Here is a 17,592-nt window from a genome sequence, read left to right on the forward strand (position 1 = left end):
GGGGCATTACAAAAAACACTTCATTCTCTTCCTCCTAGGATTGTAATAAAAAATTACCTTTGCATGAAACATTAATACATAAGTATGTTGGAGCTTGAGTTGTGTAAATATAGCTGAGTCAAGAATGATATCTAGTGTATACATAACAACAACATATGTCTAAATATCTTTACGATGCATCACCTCTTAGTCTTAGTTTCCATTTTAAGCAATCTTTCTCCATTTCCCAATGAAAAGCAGTGATGTAAGGGTTCTATTGTATTAATCACTTGTCAAAAATTGGATGAGCTAAGTTTATCACATAGGTTTGCACCCTTCTTGAGTTACAAGCTCAATAACCTAATGAAACATGAAAATTCTTTTGAACTTGTAGATTGCTCGTAAGTTAGTGAATCTCAAAAGAAAGTTGGTTCCTTTACAACTATCACCTATATTACCACCAACTTTTAGATTCTATGATAAATATATATCTATATATAAATTTGTGAAATTGAATATTTTTATTTTTCTCATTTTATCTTTATTTTTAATCTTAATTTATCTAATAATAAATTCCTTACTTAAATTTGATATCTCCACATACTTTCATATAAAAATATAGAAGTTAGTTTAATCAAGAATTGAGGTGGACGGGCGAAGTCAAGATCGTGGGGCGGGCTTATCCGAGTGAAGAATCCGTCCCATACATGCATCGCATTCACCACCGACCTCCCTCGAAAGGCATTCTCCGCGTTGTCCACGTGCAGTAAGAAATGGGCATTGCTATTGGTAAAGAGACAGGGAGAAGCATCTACCATACAAATAGATGAATGAAAAATGAATAAATACCCGCCAACCCATCTCTTCATCCCTGTTCTCGTTTCCTCGCGCTCTACCCATCTTCATCCCCATCGGCCACTAATTCTGTGCCAGATTATTGTAAACAATGCCTTACTGCAAGGTGAGCAAATACCAGCAGGACAAATTTAATGAAGGCATAGAGATATACTACGAGCAATACGGTCAGGGAGACATCAAGGTCCTCCTCGTCATTGGTAATAATACTCACCTAATGTATCACAATCTTTTTTTCATTTTACTCACCCAATGTCTCACAATCTTTTTCTTCTTTTACCCACCCAATGTCACATATTTTTAATTTTTTTTTTTCTTTTTCCTTCCAAAACTAGATTTAATTCATACGACTGCCTGGAATCCTCAGCACTGCAATCCAGTATTCGTGGGTTTTTAATTTACAATAAATGAATTTTTGGTTCTTTCGTCAGTAGTCCCAAAGGAAAAGGGTGTTTCATTCGGAATTTTATACGTCCAGTGCTTCCACATTGCCCAAAGCTTCGAAAACAGTCCGCAATGAAATCAAAGATTGCAGCTTCCACTTCATCCTTATTGACCTGAATTCCACATGTTATCATGGATTGGTTTTTATTTTATTTTTTATTTTTTTTGTTGGGTGGCCCCTTAGGTTTATTATACTTGAAGGTCCTGATCAATGAAGATGAGGGAATCTTCTATCAAGGAATTCTTTGCAAGCCTACTATTGTACCACGTCTTTCAGCCTGATTATCACTGAGACATATCGCTTAATTTGGGATATGTCTGCCGGGTTTTTAACCTGCAGCATCATTGCCATAGGATACATGCTCATCCCTATGGTTGGTCGAGCAGATGAATACTCTCCATCTATGGCTTTCCGACTGGACGGTCATGTAGTTGTCTAATAAAAAAAATGGCTGTCGAATAATTAGCTTGCTGCTGGGACCAATTTATGAATCAGATTTATCCTTATGAAAATTGATCTAACAATAAAATCATTTGGAGATACATACTATAGAATTGTTCAAACCACAAGCTTTCTCCACTGAAATGATTTAAAGAAGTTGCCAATGTAGGCAACACCATCAAATAGGTTATGCTCAAACTAATGATAACTAGCATTTACTTTCAAATTATTTAGAATGAATTGAATTTTTCTTTTTGTTTATAATATTATGTTAATTGGATAAGTAAATTTGTACAAGTCAACTCTTTACTTGATTTTTAATACATGAATTTGCAGGCCTGGCTGGTACACATGATTCTTGGTCTCCACAGATTAAAGGGCTAACAGGGGTTGACATTCTAAACAAAGATGCATCTCACGCCAAGGATATTGATGGAAATAAAAGGGAATATTCAAACGGATCTCTTACTCAGTATCCTCCAGAAATGCAAGATTTGTTGGTGCATAATTCTGGAACAGTATTCCCAAAGAATTCTATCCAGGTCTGCTCTTTTGACAACCGAGGTGTTGGGCAGAGCACTGTGCCCAAGCATAGATCTTATTATTCGTAAGTTGCGTACAATCCCCATCAAGGCATTAGAAACCCAAGTGTAAAACTAGACGTAAAGCTAGGCATAAGAATATTAATTGATGGTTATTTGCTTAAAAAACAAAATGTCGCCATTGCTGAAACTATATTTGGCCTGCAGAATCGCGTTGTCATTTTATTAAACATGTTATTTTGACATTCTTTAAGTCCAGTTCAAATGTCAAGACAACGAAATCTCTCAGTTTAGATAGCCATTTTGTTCATACAATTTATGTTAAACATTCTTTTGTCTGTTCTCCAGTCACGCATTCTAGAGGGTAGAATACTTTTTAGTCATGGTATGCTATTTTAGAAGCCTACAACTAAAAAGACTGAGCCATGACTTTTGTTTGGGCTCCAAAGCTCACTGACAATTTTAGTACAGTATCAAATACATTGCATCGGTAGAAGTCTGATATATAGAGAAGAACGAGTTCTTTTTAGTGCAACTGGGTTTTGAGTGGAAGAGTGAATGCCTAGAGATAAGGTTGAGTTATCTTGTCTGGGTATCATAAGATGTTCACTTAGGTTCCTGATACGAGAACTTATTCTAAGATGGAGATATTCATATGATATTATTGGCTATCAAATTAAGAGTTATTTTCAAGAAAGTAGAGGACACTGTTTTCTCAAAAAGAAAAATTAAAGGAGGGGTCATAAATATATCGTTCTTATAACCACAACGCTAGAGTATTTGTGATGAAAATATGATCTTTTCAGTCAGTCCATCCAATAACAATAGGCATTCATGTTTTCTTGTGGGCAAAGCATTTTAATTTTAATGTTCAAGATGATTTATAGAGAGGACATTAGTGAACATGGACAACATAGAAAATAAGTGGGATTTCAGCAAGCAAGTCTACTCCATATATATATATATATACTATCATGGGACAGTTTTACAATAGTCAAAATTGGACATGAATGATTATCTGTGTGCCTATTAATTATCATCAATTTTCCCAGGGGTAGAGGCATGAGACTTCAATTCATATGACAGGTCAGGAACCTATTGCTTCATTTGATGATGTGGAATCCATTGTACTTAACAATAAAGTAACCTCTTTTTAGCAACAAAGTATGAAGTACTAGAAGAGTGTACAGTGGCATTAAATTCTCTACGAACTTGAAGAGGTGATTGGGAATTCAATATGGCATTGTAAGGATAAATCATCAATGCCTTTTTGTTCACGATGTTGTCTTCATATAACTTTAGGATCACCACTTTGCCAATTTGATGCCTTTATAATGCCAAGCCTAAGATGAGAATGCATACGAATCTAAAAGACAATTGTTTCCAATTATTTTAGTGATGGCTTAGGGCATATGCTACAATATTTTTTTCTTGTGATGTGCCGTGTCATTGAATATTCTTTGTCCAAGTAAAAGCAATCATTTGATACCAACTTCAAACTGATGAGATATCATCTTCAAATCAATCAACTTTTTTTGGTTTGCTTGAATTGTCTTTGAGATATTTGAGAGTTTAGAGTAGATCTTCTAAAGGTGGATCACAAACGCTTTAAATTTGTCTTATTCCTCTTGGATATAGTATTGAAGAAAGACGTGTAGACAAGGAAACTTTAAGGGAAAGGGTTTAATTCCCTATATAGACATCGTTGAAACTTAAATTTACTCAAGGGCCTCCTAGATACATAAAATTCACCCAAGAGAAGTCTTAAGAGTGGTAGTAGAAATTGTGATTTCTTACCACTTGCCTAATTTGCCAATTTTTTCAACTTGAAAATCATTTTACAGAATAAGCCACCTTGGCTAAGTTTTGGCAATTATATTACTGAAAACACAATTTTTTTGACCGATTACAACACCAAAAGTTGCACAAAATTATTAGTTGCCAGTTTCAATCCAAAATTTGACCCTTATTTTAGATATTAAAAAGGTAGCCAATTTTTTTTTTTTTTTTTTTCTATAAACCCCAACACTAAACTTAGTTTTTTTTGTGATTTTCATGCTAATCAATTTTTCCCTTTTTGGAAAGCATTAACCCCAACCAACTTTTCTCCAGTTAAATCACAACTTTTTGAGAAATCTTTATTTGTTGGTTTGCCGATTTATTCTTGAGATTAAATTTTCCTGCTATTGTCTTAAGAATTCAACAGTATGACACTTTAGCAATTGAGAGACAAACAAAATGCATCAACATCAAAATGAAGCTTATAATTGAATTATATGGGTGCTTGTTTATTGGCTAAGTAGGATGAAATCTGAGAGTTAACCCTATTGATTGAAGGTGATTGATAGTAAATTTACAGTATGAATTTGGTGAACTTAGTCATCTAATTTGACATTTGGTTCAATTAGAGCAAACTAGGATGCAAACTAGATGTTGACCAGGATTGACTTTTAATTCATCTACAAGAGGTGGATATTATGACCTATCTTGTAATAAGCACCACAAGGGTTTTGCTCAAATCCAAAAGATATTCTTACGATCACTTGCATCGTAGCTCTTTTCTTTTTGATCACCAAGTTCCTAATGTGGGCTTGGTGAAAGCATATGGAAATTAGAATGAGAACAATTGAATTACACTAGTGTTACCTGGAAACACGTTTCTACCCTAAAGGCACACATTTCAAAAACGGAAACAGTTTCGGGGAGGGGGGACGGTCAAAAACGTTTCCAAGCCGTCCCCGATCTAGTAAAATTTCCAGAAATCGTCCCGAAAACTCGGAAATGGTCAGCGATTTTGTCAGAGACCATTGACTGTCCTCGGGATGGCTGGGGATGGCCAAGCCAGCCCTTGACCTTCTCGTGGATGGATGGCCGTTTTCGGCGGCAAAGGCATTAAAAACCAATTTTTTAATAATTGCAGTGATATTTATTATTAAATTTTTTATTTTAATGAAAGCGATAGTCATAGCCATAAATTTAATAATAAATATCGCTGCAATAGTATGAGATATCTGCAAATTTTTTATTTTAAAAATTTAATGAAAGCGATTTAAAAATTTAATGAAACTTCATATGATCATAAACTTCATTAAGCGAAAGCGATTGCGATATCATATGAAGTTTCATCATCCTCTTCAAGATCATACTTGGACTGTCATAATAGAATTAAAACCACAAAGATATAAGCATGATCATGGTTTCAAAGGAGATATTAGTTTAGGTTTCCATCACCATATCGCTAGCTCCTAGAATCCGTGAACATGTTTGGGAAGACAGCAATTTGAATACAAAAGATTCCTAATCGGTGTGCATCTACTGCATTTCTTGTTTCACATGGACCTGTATTTATTTTAAGTAAGTGGAAGGCATTTTCAGCTGATATCAACTCAACTGGTACAAGTTTAGCAAACCTTTTAAACCACTGTTTTACAAGTAAAATTTGATGATTGTGTGGATGGTGAGGAAATTGATCATTTTTCCCTATGGCCTAATCGTCTATAATATTGATGGTGTTTTTTTTTTCTTCCTATTACAGAAATTGGATATGCTTTACCATGTTTTGGCATTTTGGGGTCATTTGATTTTGAAGGTTGGGATGAAACATTACAGCCTGCTTCATAAACAATGGAGTAAAGAATAATAAAAAACTAGTCGTGTTCTTCAGTATCTGCATTGCAACAAATTACAAAACATAAATGGAATTTATTCACACAAGATCAAACAAATAACTGAAATATCAGCTGTTATTCGATTTTTTTCTTTTATCTGTTTGAATTCTGTGGTGTGAGATATTACAATAAAATTAAAGAAACATGTGGACACTTAGATTTGATGAAGCCGTGTATTATAATATTTCCTCCAATTATCGGATTTTGAAATTTATATTAATTAGCAAATCATCACAATATTCAAAGTCTTTCAATAAGACTTTTTCTAATGGTAACAGCTTATATTCTTCCTAGAATTCTTCTGCAATACTCAAAAGTACACATGAAGGTAATCAATTTAATTGTATGTGTGTTGAGGTTTTCAGCATCATAGCTAGAGAAAGACTCTTCCATCATTATCGTTATGGGTCACATAATAGCTTTTCACTATTGTTCTCTGCTTTTTTCTGCCATAATATAAGTGCAGCTTATATCTTTGTGGTTTTAATTCTATTATGACAGTCAGAGTATGATCTTGAAGAGGATGATGAAACTTCATATGATATTTGATGAGTGATCATTGATTCAAGGATTTTAGATTTAGAATCTAGATTCTGATCTATGAATGTTATAATTTATCATGTTGCTATGATGAATGTTTACTATGTTACAATGTTATATAAATTTCAGGTTTCCCTATATATATATATACTGCTGTCCCCTGCTCCGGGAAAAAAAACCCGTCCCGGAAGCCCGTTTCCCTGTCCCCCCTTCCCCCTGTCCCGGAAACTCAGGGTAACATAGAGTTACACTAAAAGATACTGGCAGTTAGCTGACTAAATTACAATGTAAGCAAAGTCATAGAATTAATCAATCAAAAATGGTTGGTTGTGAAACACAAAGTCCGATCACACCAAATTGGCTGAGTGCAACTGGAATTGTGTCAATGCCAAAATGGTAGACTAAATCACTCAATTCTGATATATGTCAAGATAGCAGAAAGTATAAAAAATAAAGAGATGATCCGGTGGATAAATTGACTAAGATCTATGATAGTGAAGTACAAGGATCTGGTAGTGAACCATTCAGGATCTTCAATCATTAAACAACTATTGATGGTAATCCATCTAGTGTTGCAATATTTGGAAGATATGCGATTATTTCACTTCAATAACCAAATTTAAGTATTACGTCAAATAAGTATCCATCATTGAGCAAGGAGTCATTTCATCGAATGGTTGGCAAACTAATTGAAAGCAAGGCTCAAGAAGATGGAACAATTGATAGTAATTTTTAAGCTCAACTCTCTTGTTCATAAGATGTTTAACTATAGCTGCTTGCAAACACAAACTTCTTGTATAACTGAGCATAATGCGAAGTATTTCCACATTCATGATCAAGTAGTGGAATAATGATAAAGAGAAAAATTCCAGATATGGTAGTTGGAAATCAAATAAGTTGCTGCAGTTTATGCTAATTTAAGCACTGAAACACTTAACAATGATATCTGTAGCAATGGCAAAAATTATCATATTTGAATGGTATGACATCCAGGAGTTGGATATAATCGTTTTGACCAAGCTTAAACCCCCTCCTCAAGCTCACAGCCCACACAAGAAGCTAACAGCAGATTCAAAAAATTATTGGCGATCAAGTGTTGTGTGGTAGCCTTAAAGACTATGCAATAGTTTTGGCTTAAGTGACCCCTTTAATAGTTAACCAACTTGAAATGGTATGATAGTATTTAGGGAAAGGGTTGATTGTTTTGTCTTATTCAGCAGCTTACAAGGCCCAAATACTGTTTTCACCTCGCGACAAGTACAAACAACCTCCTTAGTCTAATCTGTGAGCCTATTGTTTTGAAAAAGGAGACGTAAAATATCCAAAATCATGTCATATTTTGCATCTCATTATTTCAAAGGACCAGATCCCACTAGCAAGGAGAGCTATATTGGATAAATCTGTAGGCTTTGATTATGGTATGATTCATGGCCTCAAGTCAGATATTTGTCCAAGGTTAGAGAGTATAGTAGTGGAGGTATGTATATGGTCCATATCACAGCTGTTTTTTGATCGTAATGGGTTCCATCTATAGATGGTGGCCACATTACTTCCAAGACGATGTTTTGTGAGTAATGCCCATAATTATCAGTTAAAGTCTATTAAAAAATGGAATTTGATCAAGCAAATTAGTTGAAAGTTCATAATTAAACCAGAAATTTTGCAAGCTAAAAATAGAGGAGGAAAATTATTAACACATATGCCTTTGGGGGCATGTGGGAGCCTCCAAGCTGGATTTCAATTGCTTGAGTTGGCTAAATAAGGGTTTATTAGTATGCTCAAAAAGAGCAGTTTCAAGGAAACTTGTTGAGCAGTTTGCTAACTTATTGTGGTGCATCACTACACAATACTTTCTTTAGTCTCCAATCTTGTTGAGGCCAACCATCAGATTATCTTGGCGTCTGAATGCTGAGATAAGGTGTCAAAATGTGAGATTGCAGATCTTTGTGAGGCCTGGTATATAGTAATTATGATCGAGAGAACTTGTCATGCCCCCGTATTAGACCAAACCCTAGTCGCTGCAATAATAAACCCTAGGCATAGATGTATATAGTTAAATCTGGGTGATCTAATAAATACAGAAGGCTGACCCTACCCACAGGAATTAAATGGCAGCAACTTATTAAAAGGGCCGACCGGGATTGGAAGAAATAAAATAGCAATTCATTTTAAATGCTAAATATGGCCTGCTGGGTTTTATTTAGGGAAGGCAGACTAAGATTAACACTTAGGCAGCGGTTATCAAATAAGCATAAGGCAGTGCACCATTATGGAGGGGTGTGACTCATTATGAAGGTGTGACTCCTTATTAAGAGATAGGAAGGTGGATATAAAAGGAAGCAACAACCCATTGGGGACAGACATAGATTTGGATTAGAAATCCAATCAGCAGGTCAGAAAATCCAGTTCGTATACAAGGATCAATCAAGGAATAAGAATTCAAAATTTGGAATAAAATTCGGAAATTAAAAGCAGACCCTAGATGGAGGGAAAACATCAAATCAAAACAGAAGTCCTTATCTATCAATATCTGCAGATAGAATCAATTGTCACCGTGGAACAAGACAGATAGTTTGCAGTCCAGACCAGGAAGCAACAGACTTATAACTATACAGATCTATATAACTACATCTACTAATACTTGCATCCTATGTGTTATTGTTAATGTTTATCTCAATCTATATATACATATATATGACTGGCTATTGAATGTATATGTGTGCAATAATTCTGTGCCAGACCTCCATCAGGTATGGAAGGAAGGAGGTGTAGAAAAGAGGGGAATTTGAAGGTTGCCATCTAAATGGCCACCCTAGGGATGTCCCTGTTGCCTACCCCTAGGGCCAAGAGGGCAAAGATCCACTCTTGGGCTTAGATAGGACAATCAAGGATCCCCCACTACGATCTTCTATCCGACTTTACAGTGATGGCTATTGTCTTTTGGGGGATGAGACATAGATGGGAAAAGCAGGTACAAGCACCCCACTAAGTGGGCTACCCCGGTGGATGTTCATGTTGCCTGCCCACCGAGGCCAAGAGGGTGAGCGTCCACTCTTGGGCTTATTGTATGCCAAAGGATATGAAGGAAGAATTAATGAGAAAACTGATGTTCAAGCACCATAAAGTGAGGGTGTAAGAACTTAATGAGTATAATAAGTAGACATGTTGAGAATAATAACTACTCACAAACAGTAAGGCGCTCAGTCATAAGATAATAGCTATAAAATCATATGATGGGCAGGATGTAATAACAATACCATCCTCATGAGCACACCCTAGACTTAGTAGTCCCCTCTTGAAATAAACCTGATTGAAACCTAAAGCTTATAGAATTTGATGTCATATATACAGGGAAGTTATTGGGCATTTCCAAACGCATCTCCATAGCTAGACATCTCAGTCTCCAAGTTAGATGGCAATTCTGTCATGTTACAAATATCAACATGAAATTCAATAAGTATCAAATATTCTTTGTACAAACTTTATTGATATCAAGTTTTCACAGCATTTTCTAGATCTATTGGGATCAAAACTTAATGTTATGGCCTCCACATACTTTGGATAAATTTATCTCACCAATTTTCATAAGATCTCTTAAGTATTGACTTAGACATAACCATCCAACAACTTATAAAAGCAAGAAACCTAGACATATTTGTATTCCTATCATGTACCTTATGCAATGATGGAGTGAAACATCACTTAGGGTTTCCTCATTGCTGCCATCATAAGTAACAATACTTATCATTTCACAAACTGCTTACGTAGATTATGAAGACATCACTAACACCATAATCAAAACTTGTAAGAAATAAAGCACAAGTATGATGGAACATAGTAATTTTTCAAGCTTCTTTACAAATAATTATGCAGTCAAACTCATAACAATCCACTCTCTTGAACAATGGTGTCATTGAGTTTTAATTAATAAATACCTAAAGTCTCCATTTTATGATGTATTGTTAGCATGATCATTTCACCCATGGGGACACTCTTACTTTGACATAGTTATGGTATGGTCCATTATCAAATAAGAAATTGAAATGCATCTATGGATGAAGGATATCATGCTCTCAAACTGTGTTCTTGATCCAAAATAATATTAAGTTCCTAACACCTTTAAAGAAATTCTATTGGAGAGGCCGGGCACCATTTTATAAGGCAAATGATATCCTCTACGATGCATCACCATAATGTCCTTTGTTGGGACGGGGACGGGGGATTTAGGACCGGGGATGTGTGATGTTCCCACCTTGGTCAGCACCGGACTGATTTGACACGATTCATCAATTTTGTGAAGTCTCTGAGAAGAGACGAAATTGCAAAGGAGGCAACTCTTATACGCAGACGTATACATCTCATAATCGATATTCATGATTCTAAGGACGGGGAATTCCTATATGCATCAATCATTTATTTCATCATACCCGATGATATAGAAGCAACATATCATCACCACAATGGAAGACGGATCAGCAGATCGAGGGTATATTGATCATTAAGCAAAAATCTGATCAATAAGTAAGTAGTTAAAGGGTGGAATTAATGAACAATGATTAGGAATTGTATAAGTGTAAACATACTAATGATCATCTAGAAAGGTGCGATTAGGGAAGAGTAAAGAGGTGTCCATTCCCAAGGAGAAATTCAACCATCCTGTCCATTAGATATATAATGGAATCGATCTCACTCTCAAGGGGCATTGGATAGAAAATAGAAGACTTGCTATTTGGATTCCTGCTTCAATTGCAGGACTAAGCAACAGCCATTGACATTAAGTTAATACTACCAGTGGGAGATCAGAAACGACACCACTGTATTCGCATATTTCTCCAAAGGGTGAGCAGACACAGCCTCATAGCTTCTTGCCATCATCAAATCAAAAGGAGTCTCATAGCCTATCTCACATCACTACGGCGGAGGAGCAGAGAACTTGCCATATTGTAGAGATTGCCCTATCATTACTTAATTTCCAAAGTCATATCTGAGACAGCAGATATACTACATTCGATCAGTCCAGTATTATTTACAGTCTATATAATATTTGTATTAACATATGCTGAGCATATGTTCCAGGATTGATATACTACCATTATGTTAAATATTTATTATCAGCGTTCATAAGGTTTCGTGTCCTTGACAAGAAGAAGTCTCTGGTCACTGATTTCTGAGTTAATTATCCCAAATTCTTAAGAACTAACATAAGGGGACATTACAGGATGCATCCTTGGGTAACACAGTCATGGTCGCAGGATTCAAATCCAGGATTGTTTTGTTTAAGGAGATCTCTTTCTTGGTAAAGATGTAACCCTAACCCTAACATGTTGCAACTGTGATACTAGGGCAAATTCTAGGGCAAATTTGGAAGGGGACATTACAGAACTAATTCGGGAAATGTTTGGAGTTATGTCAAGATTTTTTTATCTAAGAAAGTCGACAAGCTAACCTTTAGTCAATGCTTATTATAAATGGTAGGTATAGGAATGTTGAACACAGGTGGAGGGATCATGTTTGTATCCACGACAAATCAATCCTATATTCAGGTGTCAAACCTGAATTCAACTTTGCCAATAAGCCAAATTCCTGGCAGTCAACCCCATGGACGAGAAGTATATGAGATGAAGGATTCATGGTGTATGGTTTATAATTTGTATTTCGAAGCTTAGAGCTCATTGGTGGCAAGTTCTTGTTTAAGGTTTTTCTAACAAACACAGATTTAGCTAGATATGGTCTTTCCAATTTACCATTATTTAGTGTCATGGCAAGAGGACTTGAAGCATATGTGTTGATATTGTAAGACTACAGAGAATGGTGGCTTAGCATTAGTTAATGGTTCTAGGACATTGTTTGTAAGCCTGTGGTGCAAGGGCACCACAAAGGAGTTTACCTTCTTCCACATATGTTGTAAGGTGTCCAATAATGTGTTAGGATGGGCCTTTGATGGCTAGGTCCTATTTAATACTTTACATTTGTGTTTGAGCAATTTTTCTATGTAATAAGCCCAAAGGCAACCAAGATTGGTCAACTTGGTCAAAGGCCTTATTTGGGCATTTAATTCATGTTTTTTTGTGTTTATGGGTCATATATGGGTTATAGGTCCACTTTATATTGTCATCATGAAGGCATGTTCCATGTTTTGCTTTGTTGTCAAAAGTTGTCATGTTGCATTAGACAACACTGACACACTATTCAAAAAGTGGTTTCCAACGGTTAAAGGGTTGTTCTTAACTGTTGGAGGAGGTTGTAACTTGTTCCAAGGCATCATATAAGCCTTTGGAACTCACTATGGCTCGTTTAGAGTTGAAGAAGAAGAATTCTTGCTTTCAAACTATCAAAAAACTGTCATTTTACTGCATTTTTGCTGTTCTTTCAGTTTTGTACGGGATTGTACGGATCTATTCATGGTCTGAACAATTGGGAAATGTGCTCCTGTGTTTTATCTTTCATTTGATTCTAGTGTGGGCTTCTGAAACATCAGAATAAAGAAGTTATTGAATTTATACCGCCGCTGCCTGGGAAAAGCCCTAGAACCTAGGGATTGGATGCAAAAAGAGCCATAATTCATCATTCCACCATGGGAAAAATCTGAAACTTTGGGGAATGATGAAATAACATGTATACTAATTGTTTCACTTGGTTTTGAGAGCAGGGAGTGTGATATTCTATTTTTAAGATGATGCCCTAGACTTGGCATTCTCTATGTGACAAGTCTGTGCAGGGGTAAAAGGGTGTGTAAACCAATGAAGGTGGACCAAACGGTGACTCAAGTTGGCATTAAAGTGACCCATAAACGTGTGCAGACCTTTTCCAAAAGGTTTTATTGCAATCCATTTTGACTGGTGAAGTTTTTCATAACGAATACCCCATACCACCTAGGGAAGGGCAAATAGGCCATATTGGGGTTAAGATACTTTCCGACCAAACCCAGATGCAATTCTTTGGAATCCTTTGATTCTTCCAAAAGGGTATTAGAATATCCAATTTGTTTTTGGGATTGTTTAGGTAAAATTCAAATGAAGTCAAAAAAATAGCAAAACTAGGCCTAATTCCTTGTAGCCCTGTCCACTAGGTTGCTAAGGGCATTTCTGATTAGGGGTTGAAAGGGTTGGTTTGAATGTTTATAAACCTTTCATTTTTCATCCCAAACATTCAAAAAAATCCATAGATATCTCTACAATCACCTTTGTTCAAAAATCCACTTGGTAGAGGGTTTGGTGTAGTGAGTAGGCTTGGTAAAGAAGGGTAGTTGGAGTTGTGATTGGGAAACTCCTCATTTGATTCAAGTTGTCAGTGTTGTGGGGATCCTTGGGAAGGATCAGAGACAAGCTTGAAAGGCCTTTGGAAGGTCTTGGAGATTGGACCATTGGATGGTGCCATTTGTAAACCCTTGAGAAGAAACCAAGACAAACTACTCATTTTGCCTTATTCCTCTGCATCAGCCTGTCTACTAAAGGGAAGTCTTATTTGTCAATGTCTGGTTTTGTAGATAGCCACATATGCCTTGCGGTAAGTTAGTTAGACATTTACACATCCACCTGGGAAGGTAAGATGTCAGATCACTCTTGAAGGCTCTTTAAGGGACAGTAATAGCATGGGTTTTCACAGGTTTTGGTTTTAGCAACCATGGTTTGTGCAAAGTTATTGATAGTTAGGAAATATATGTGGAAACTGAGTCTGGATTGCAACCAGACATGTGATTACTTCTTACTTAGGAGGATATGGTCCTATTTGATGCTTTGTTTTTTTGTGATGTGCATTCTATTTTTTATGTGTAATTTAAAGCCATTTTCTACTTTAGATCTTTTAGATGTTAGCATGTGTTTGGCTTATGTTTAGCTAACAAGATGTAGAAGTTAGTTTAATTATATATTCACTAATATTCAACGCATTGCAGAACTAGTTTAATTATATATTCACTAATATTCAACGCATTGCAGAACAACTATTATGGCAAGGGATGCTTTGGCTTTATTAGATCATTTAGGCTGGAAGAAGGCTCATGTCTTTGGTCATTCTATGGGTAAGCCGTTAGACAACCAATGTGATTTGTAGAGTTTACTTCATTATAAATTTTTTAAAGCTATATAAACTGCAGATCTTACCAACCACTATAAGCTAAGATAATCAATAGACTGTATAATGTCTTTTACACTGGGCATTATGATATTGGATAATGTATGATGAGATTTTTGAGAAGATAGAAAAGAGAGCCTGTTCTTCATTTCATAGTGCTTGAGAGGTTTTGAGTTACATGTTTAACTTTTATTGTTGCTTTAAGACTGTTTTCTTGACCATAGTGGTGGATTGTGCATTAAATGCTCGCCAGAGCAGGGGCTATGATAGCATGCAAATTGGCAGCAATTGAACCTACTAGAATTTCATCATTGGCATTACTTAATGCAACTGGAGGAGGCTTCGAATGTTTTCCTAAGGTGATAATCAATTATCATGAAACTCTAAAAGATAATTTTGTTGCAGTAGGAGTAAATGTACAACTTGTAATTTGGGACACCAAGATTGGAATAAACCTCGAATTTGGTACATTGAATTTGGGTTGACAGAGTAGTATCTCCGCCTCTATCTTTGTTATGTATTTTATTAGATTCCTTGATTGTACAAGGTCTAGATGAAAGCATTTTATCATGATAAAGTTGGAATCTAGGCTATCAGTTATTTGTACTTTGAAGTTGTAAATATGGGATCAATTTTATGAGAATAGGGATAAAATTTCTTATTAGAGGCATTAAAATTAACCAAGAAATGGTAAATGAAAATAAATTGAATTCCAGCCATTGCTTCCACGAAATTATTAGTTACTACTATATTTTCTTTGAAGGCAATCAAACCTCATTATTAGAGGAATCCATTATGGATAAAGCTTATAGAACTTCGTTTACCTTGTTCCTTTTATCATTTCCATAGTCTGTAGTTGCACTTTCCATGAGATTAAGGGGAACAAATTAAGATGCTAACACAAACTATCACTGAAATTTTTTAATCAGAAATAGTAATGTGGATTGCTCCAGAAATATAGCGATTCTTGAATATTCATTTATCTTATTATTGCAGATTGACCGCACCATGATTTCCATTATATTACGTTTCTTGAAAGCAAGAACTCCAGAAGAAAGAGCTGATGTTGATTTAGATACTCACTATACAAAGGTAAAGTCTGTACAGATGGGAGTGATTAAATCCAAGATTTGGCAATCTTGATTTTATGCTTTTTGACATGCTTTTAAGACTAGAAACTCATGATGGGAAATTAATATGTTTGTACTTTTGGTTGAATCATTCTGAGTTTTGCAATTTTATTTATCTTTGTTGCTTAGTGGTAATAAATAAATATTAGCGTTTTTGGTATCTTTTGTGCCTAAGTGCAAAAATATTTGTAAGTTAATTCTCTTTAGTGCCCAGGCATGAAAGAATTGGTGCTATTAGAATGTTTGTGAGTAGAGTAAAGTTGTTGGTTATTCAAATTATAAATCTGAAGTTGAAATTATATTTATGTTCATTAGTGACAGAAAAAACAGTTCATGGGATTTATCAATCATATACTAGTACAAGTATGGTAGTGTCTATAGCATCCCCTTAAGATCACTTTCCAAACTACACGTGCATAATGGAAGGCAATAATTATAGAAGTAAAAGTTTGTTAATGTGACATTATTTTCATGCTTTGATGGCATATAAACAAAAATCAGAAATATGGGCCCTAGGATTGGACGACTCCTTTAAAGCAAACCCTCTGTAATGCTCTACCCCTGATTTTTGCAACCCATTTTTCTTTTTGGCACTTCTTCCAATGGAGCAATTATGCCAAATTGTTTGCATGCATTTGATGAGGTTTGTTTCGCAGGTTTATGTGTTTGAGGTTGCAATGGATACGTACACAATTAACAATGCATTTACACTCCCACATGAAATGATTGCAACAATATAATCAACAGATTAAACTATTTTTCAACACATCTGCTGTTAATGATGATTACAGAGATTTTGGCAGGGAAGAAGTCTGTAACTAAATACAGAGATGATTAATAATTTATTTTAGACCAACCTTGATGCCAGTTTCAGATTTACAAACTTCTAGCATGCCCCAACAATAATGTATTTCGTATTTCTTCAGAATTCTGAGCCTTATTCTGTGCACCAGTCAGTCCCAAGACTTCACGTTGCAGCAAGAAGTACCAGACACAATACAGGTTTCTTCTAGAGTCTAAAGCAACTCTTTGAGGGTCACAAACTGTTCCAAGAAGCCTGCTATTGTGCAGAAATGAGAAACCCGTCCTTAAAGCTCACGTCCTCCTTGTTTTTTGTCTTTAGCTCATAAAAAGTGTCAGCAATGAAATCGCATGAAATACCTTCAAGGTGGAGCGGCTGCCTTCAAGTCTTGTGGCTAGTGAAGGGGTCACAATTTCCGTGTTCAACCTGTCACTTTCCTGAGTAAAAGGTCTCCCCTTTGTCTTATATGAGGCGCCTGTTTGGACAAAACTCCAAAAATACATGCTGGCAGAAAGAAACACTCCTCAAAGCTGAATTTGTCTTTTCCTGTATTTTGACCTTATCCTGCAATTTTGTCTGTGACCTGGCGCTAAATTCCAAAAATTTTTCCCACATTTCTATTTTACCAAGAATTGAATATTTTATGGAGTTTCCTAGCGCTAAGTTCTGAGCAAAAACATTGTCTTGATAATCAGTCCAAATTAAATCGTCCACCTGTGCTACTCGCCAAACCTTAGCAGCCAGCTATTCCCAAATTTACCAAATAAATTAATGCCCTGTTGCCATCATCTAATCTTCAGCAGATGGTTGACTAAGAAGAATATTAAATCCCTTCCGATGGATACCTTCCTAACTTGCCCAGCAGAATATAATGAATTTTTAATTTGTCTTCATTTTATCGCCTCTACTTCCATCTGTAAAACAATCGCCACTGATTTCAAGAAAAATGGATTCTCTATTTTCAAAACATTAACTCTGATTTAATCCAAATCTCTGTAAATTACTGAAATTTGTATTTTTAAAAGACTTCACCAAATTTCAAAATTTAATCTTTAATCCAAAAGCAAACTTGGAAATCTATTTAAGAACCAATGCACCATGAACGAGGGTTTTCGTC

At 35.6% G+C, this 17,592-nt stretch overlaps 1 protein-coding gene across 1 annotated transcript in view; it reads left to right on the top strand.

Annotated features, from left to right (window-relative positions):
* The first annotated feature begins 665 nt into the window (after positions 1-665).
* The window catches only part of LOC131060196 (uncharacterized), a 153,906-nt gene continuing 136,979 nt past the window's right edge, over positions 666-17,592 (top strand). Inside the window, exons 1-5 of the mRNA XM_057993343.2 lie at positions 666-1,034; positions 2,057-2,327; positions 14,408-14,490; positions 14,802-14,902; positions 15,540-15,635. Coding sequence (XP_057849326.1) covers positions 926-1,034; positions 2,057-2,327; positions 14,408-14,490; positions 14,802-14,902; positions 15,540-15,635 — 660 coding nt within the window. The 5' untranslated portion in view covers positions 666-925. The remainder of the gene's footprint in view (positions 1,035-2,056; positions 2,328-14,407; positions 14,491-14,801; positions 14,903-15,539; positions 15,636-17,592) is intronic.

This window comes from Cryptomeria japonica, chromosome 3 (genome assembly GCF_030272615.1).
Source record: "Cryptomeria japonica chromosome 3, Sugi_1.0, whole genome shotgun sequence".
In the NCBI taxonomy this organism is placed as follows: Eukaryota; Viridiplantae; Streptophyta; class Pinopsida; order Cupressales; family Cupressaceae; genus Cryptomeria; species Cryptomeria japonica.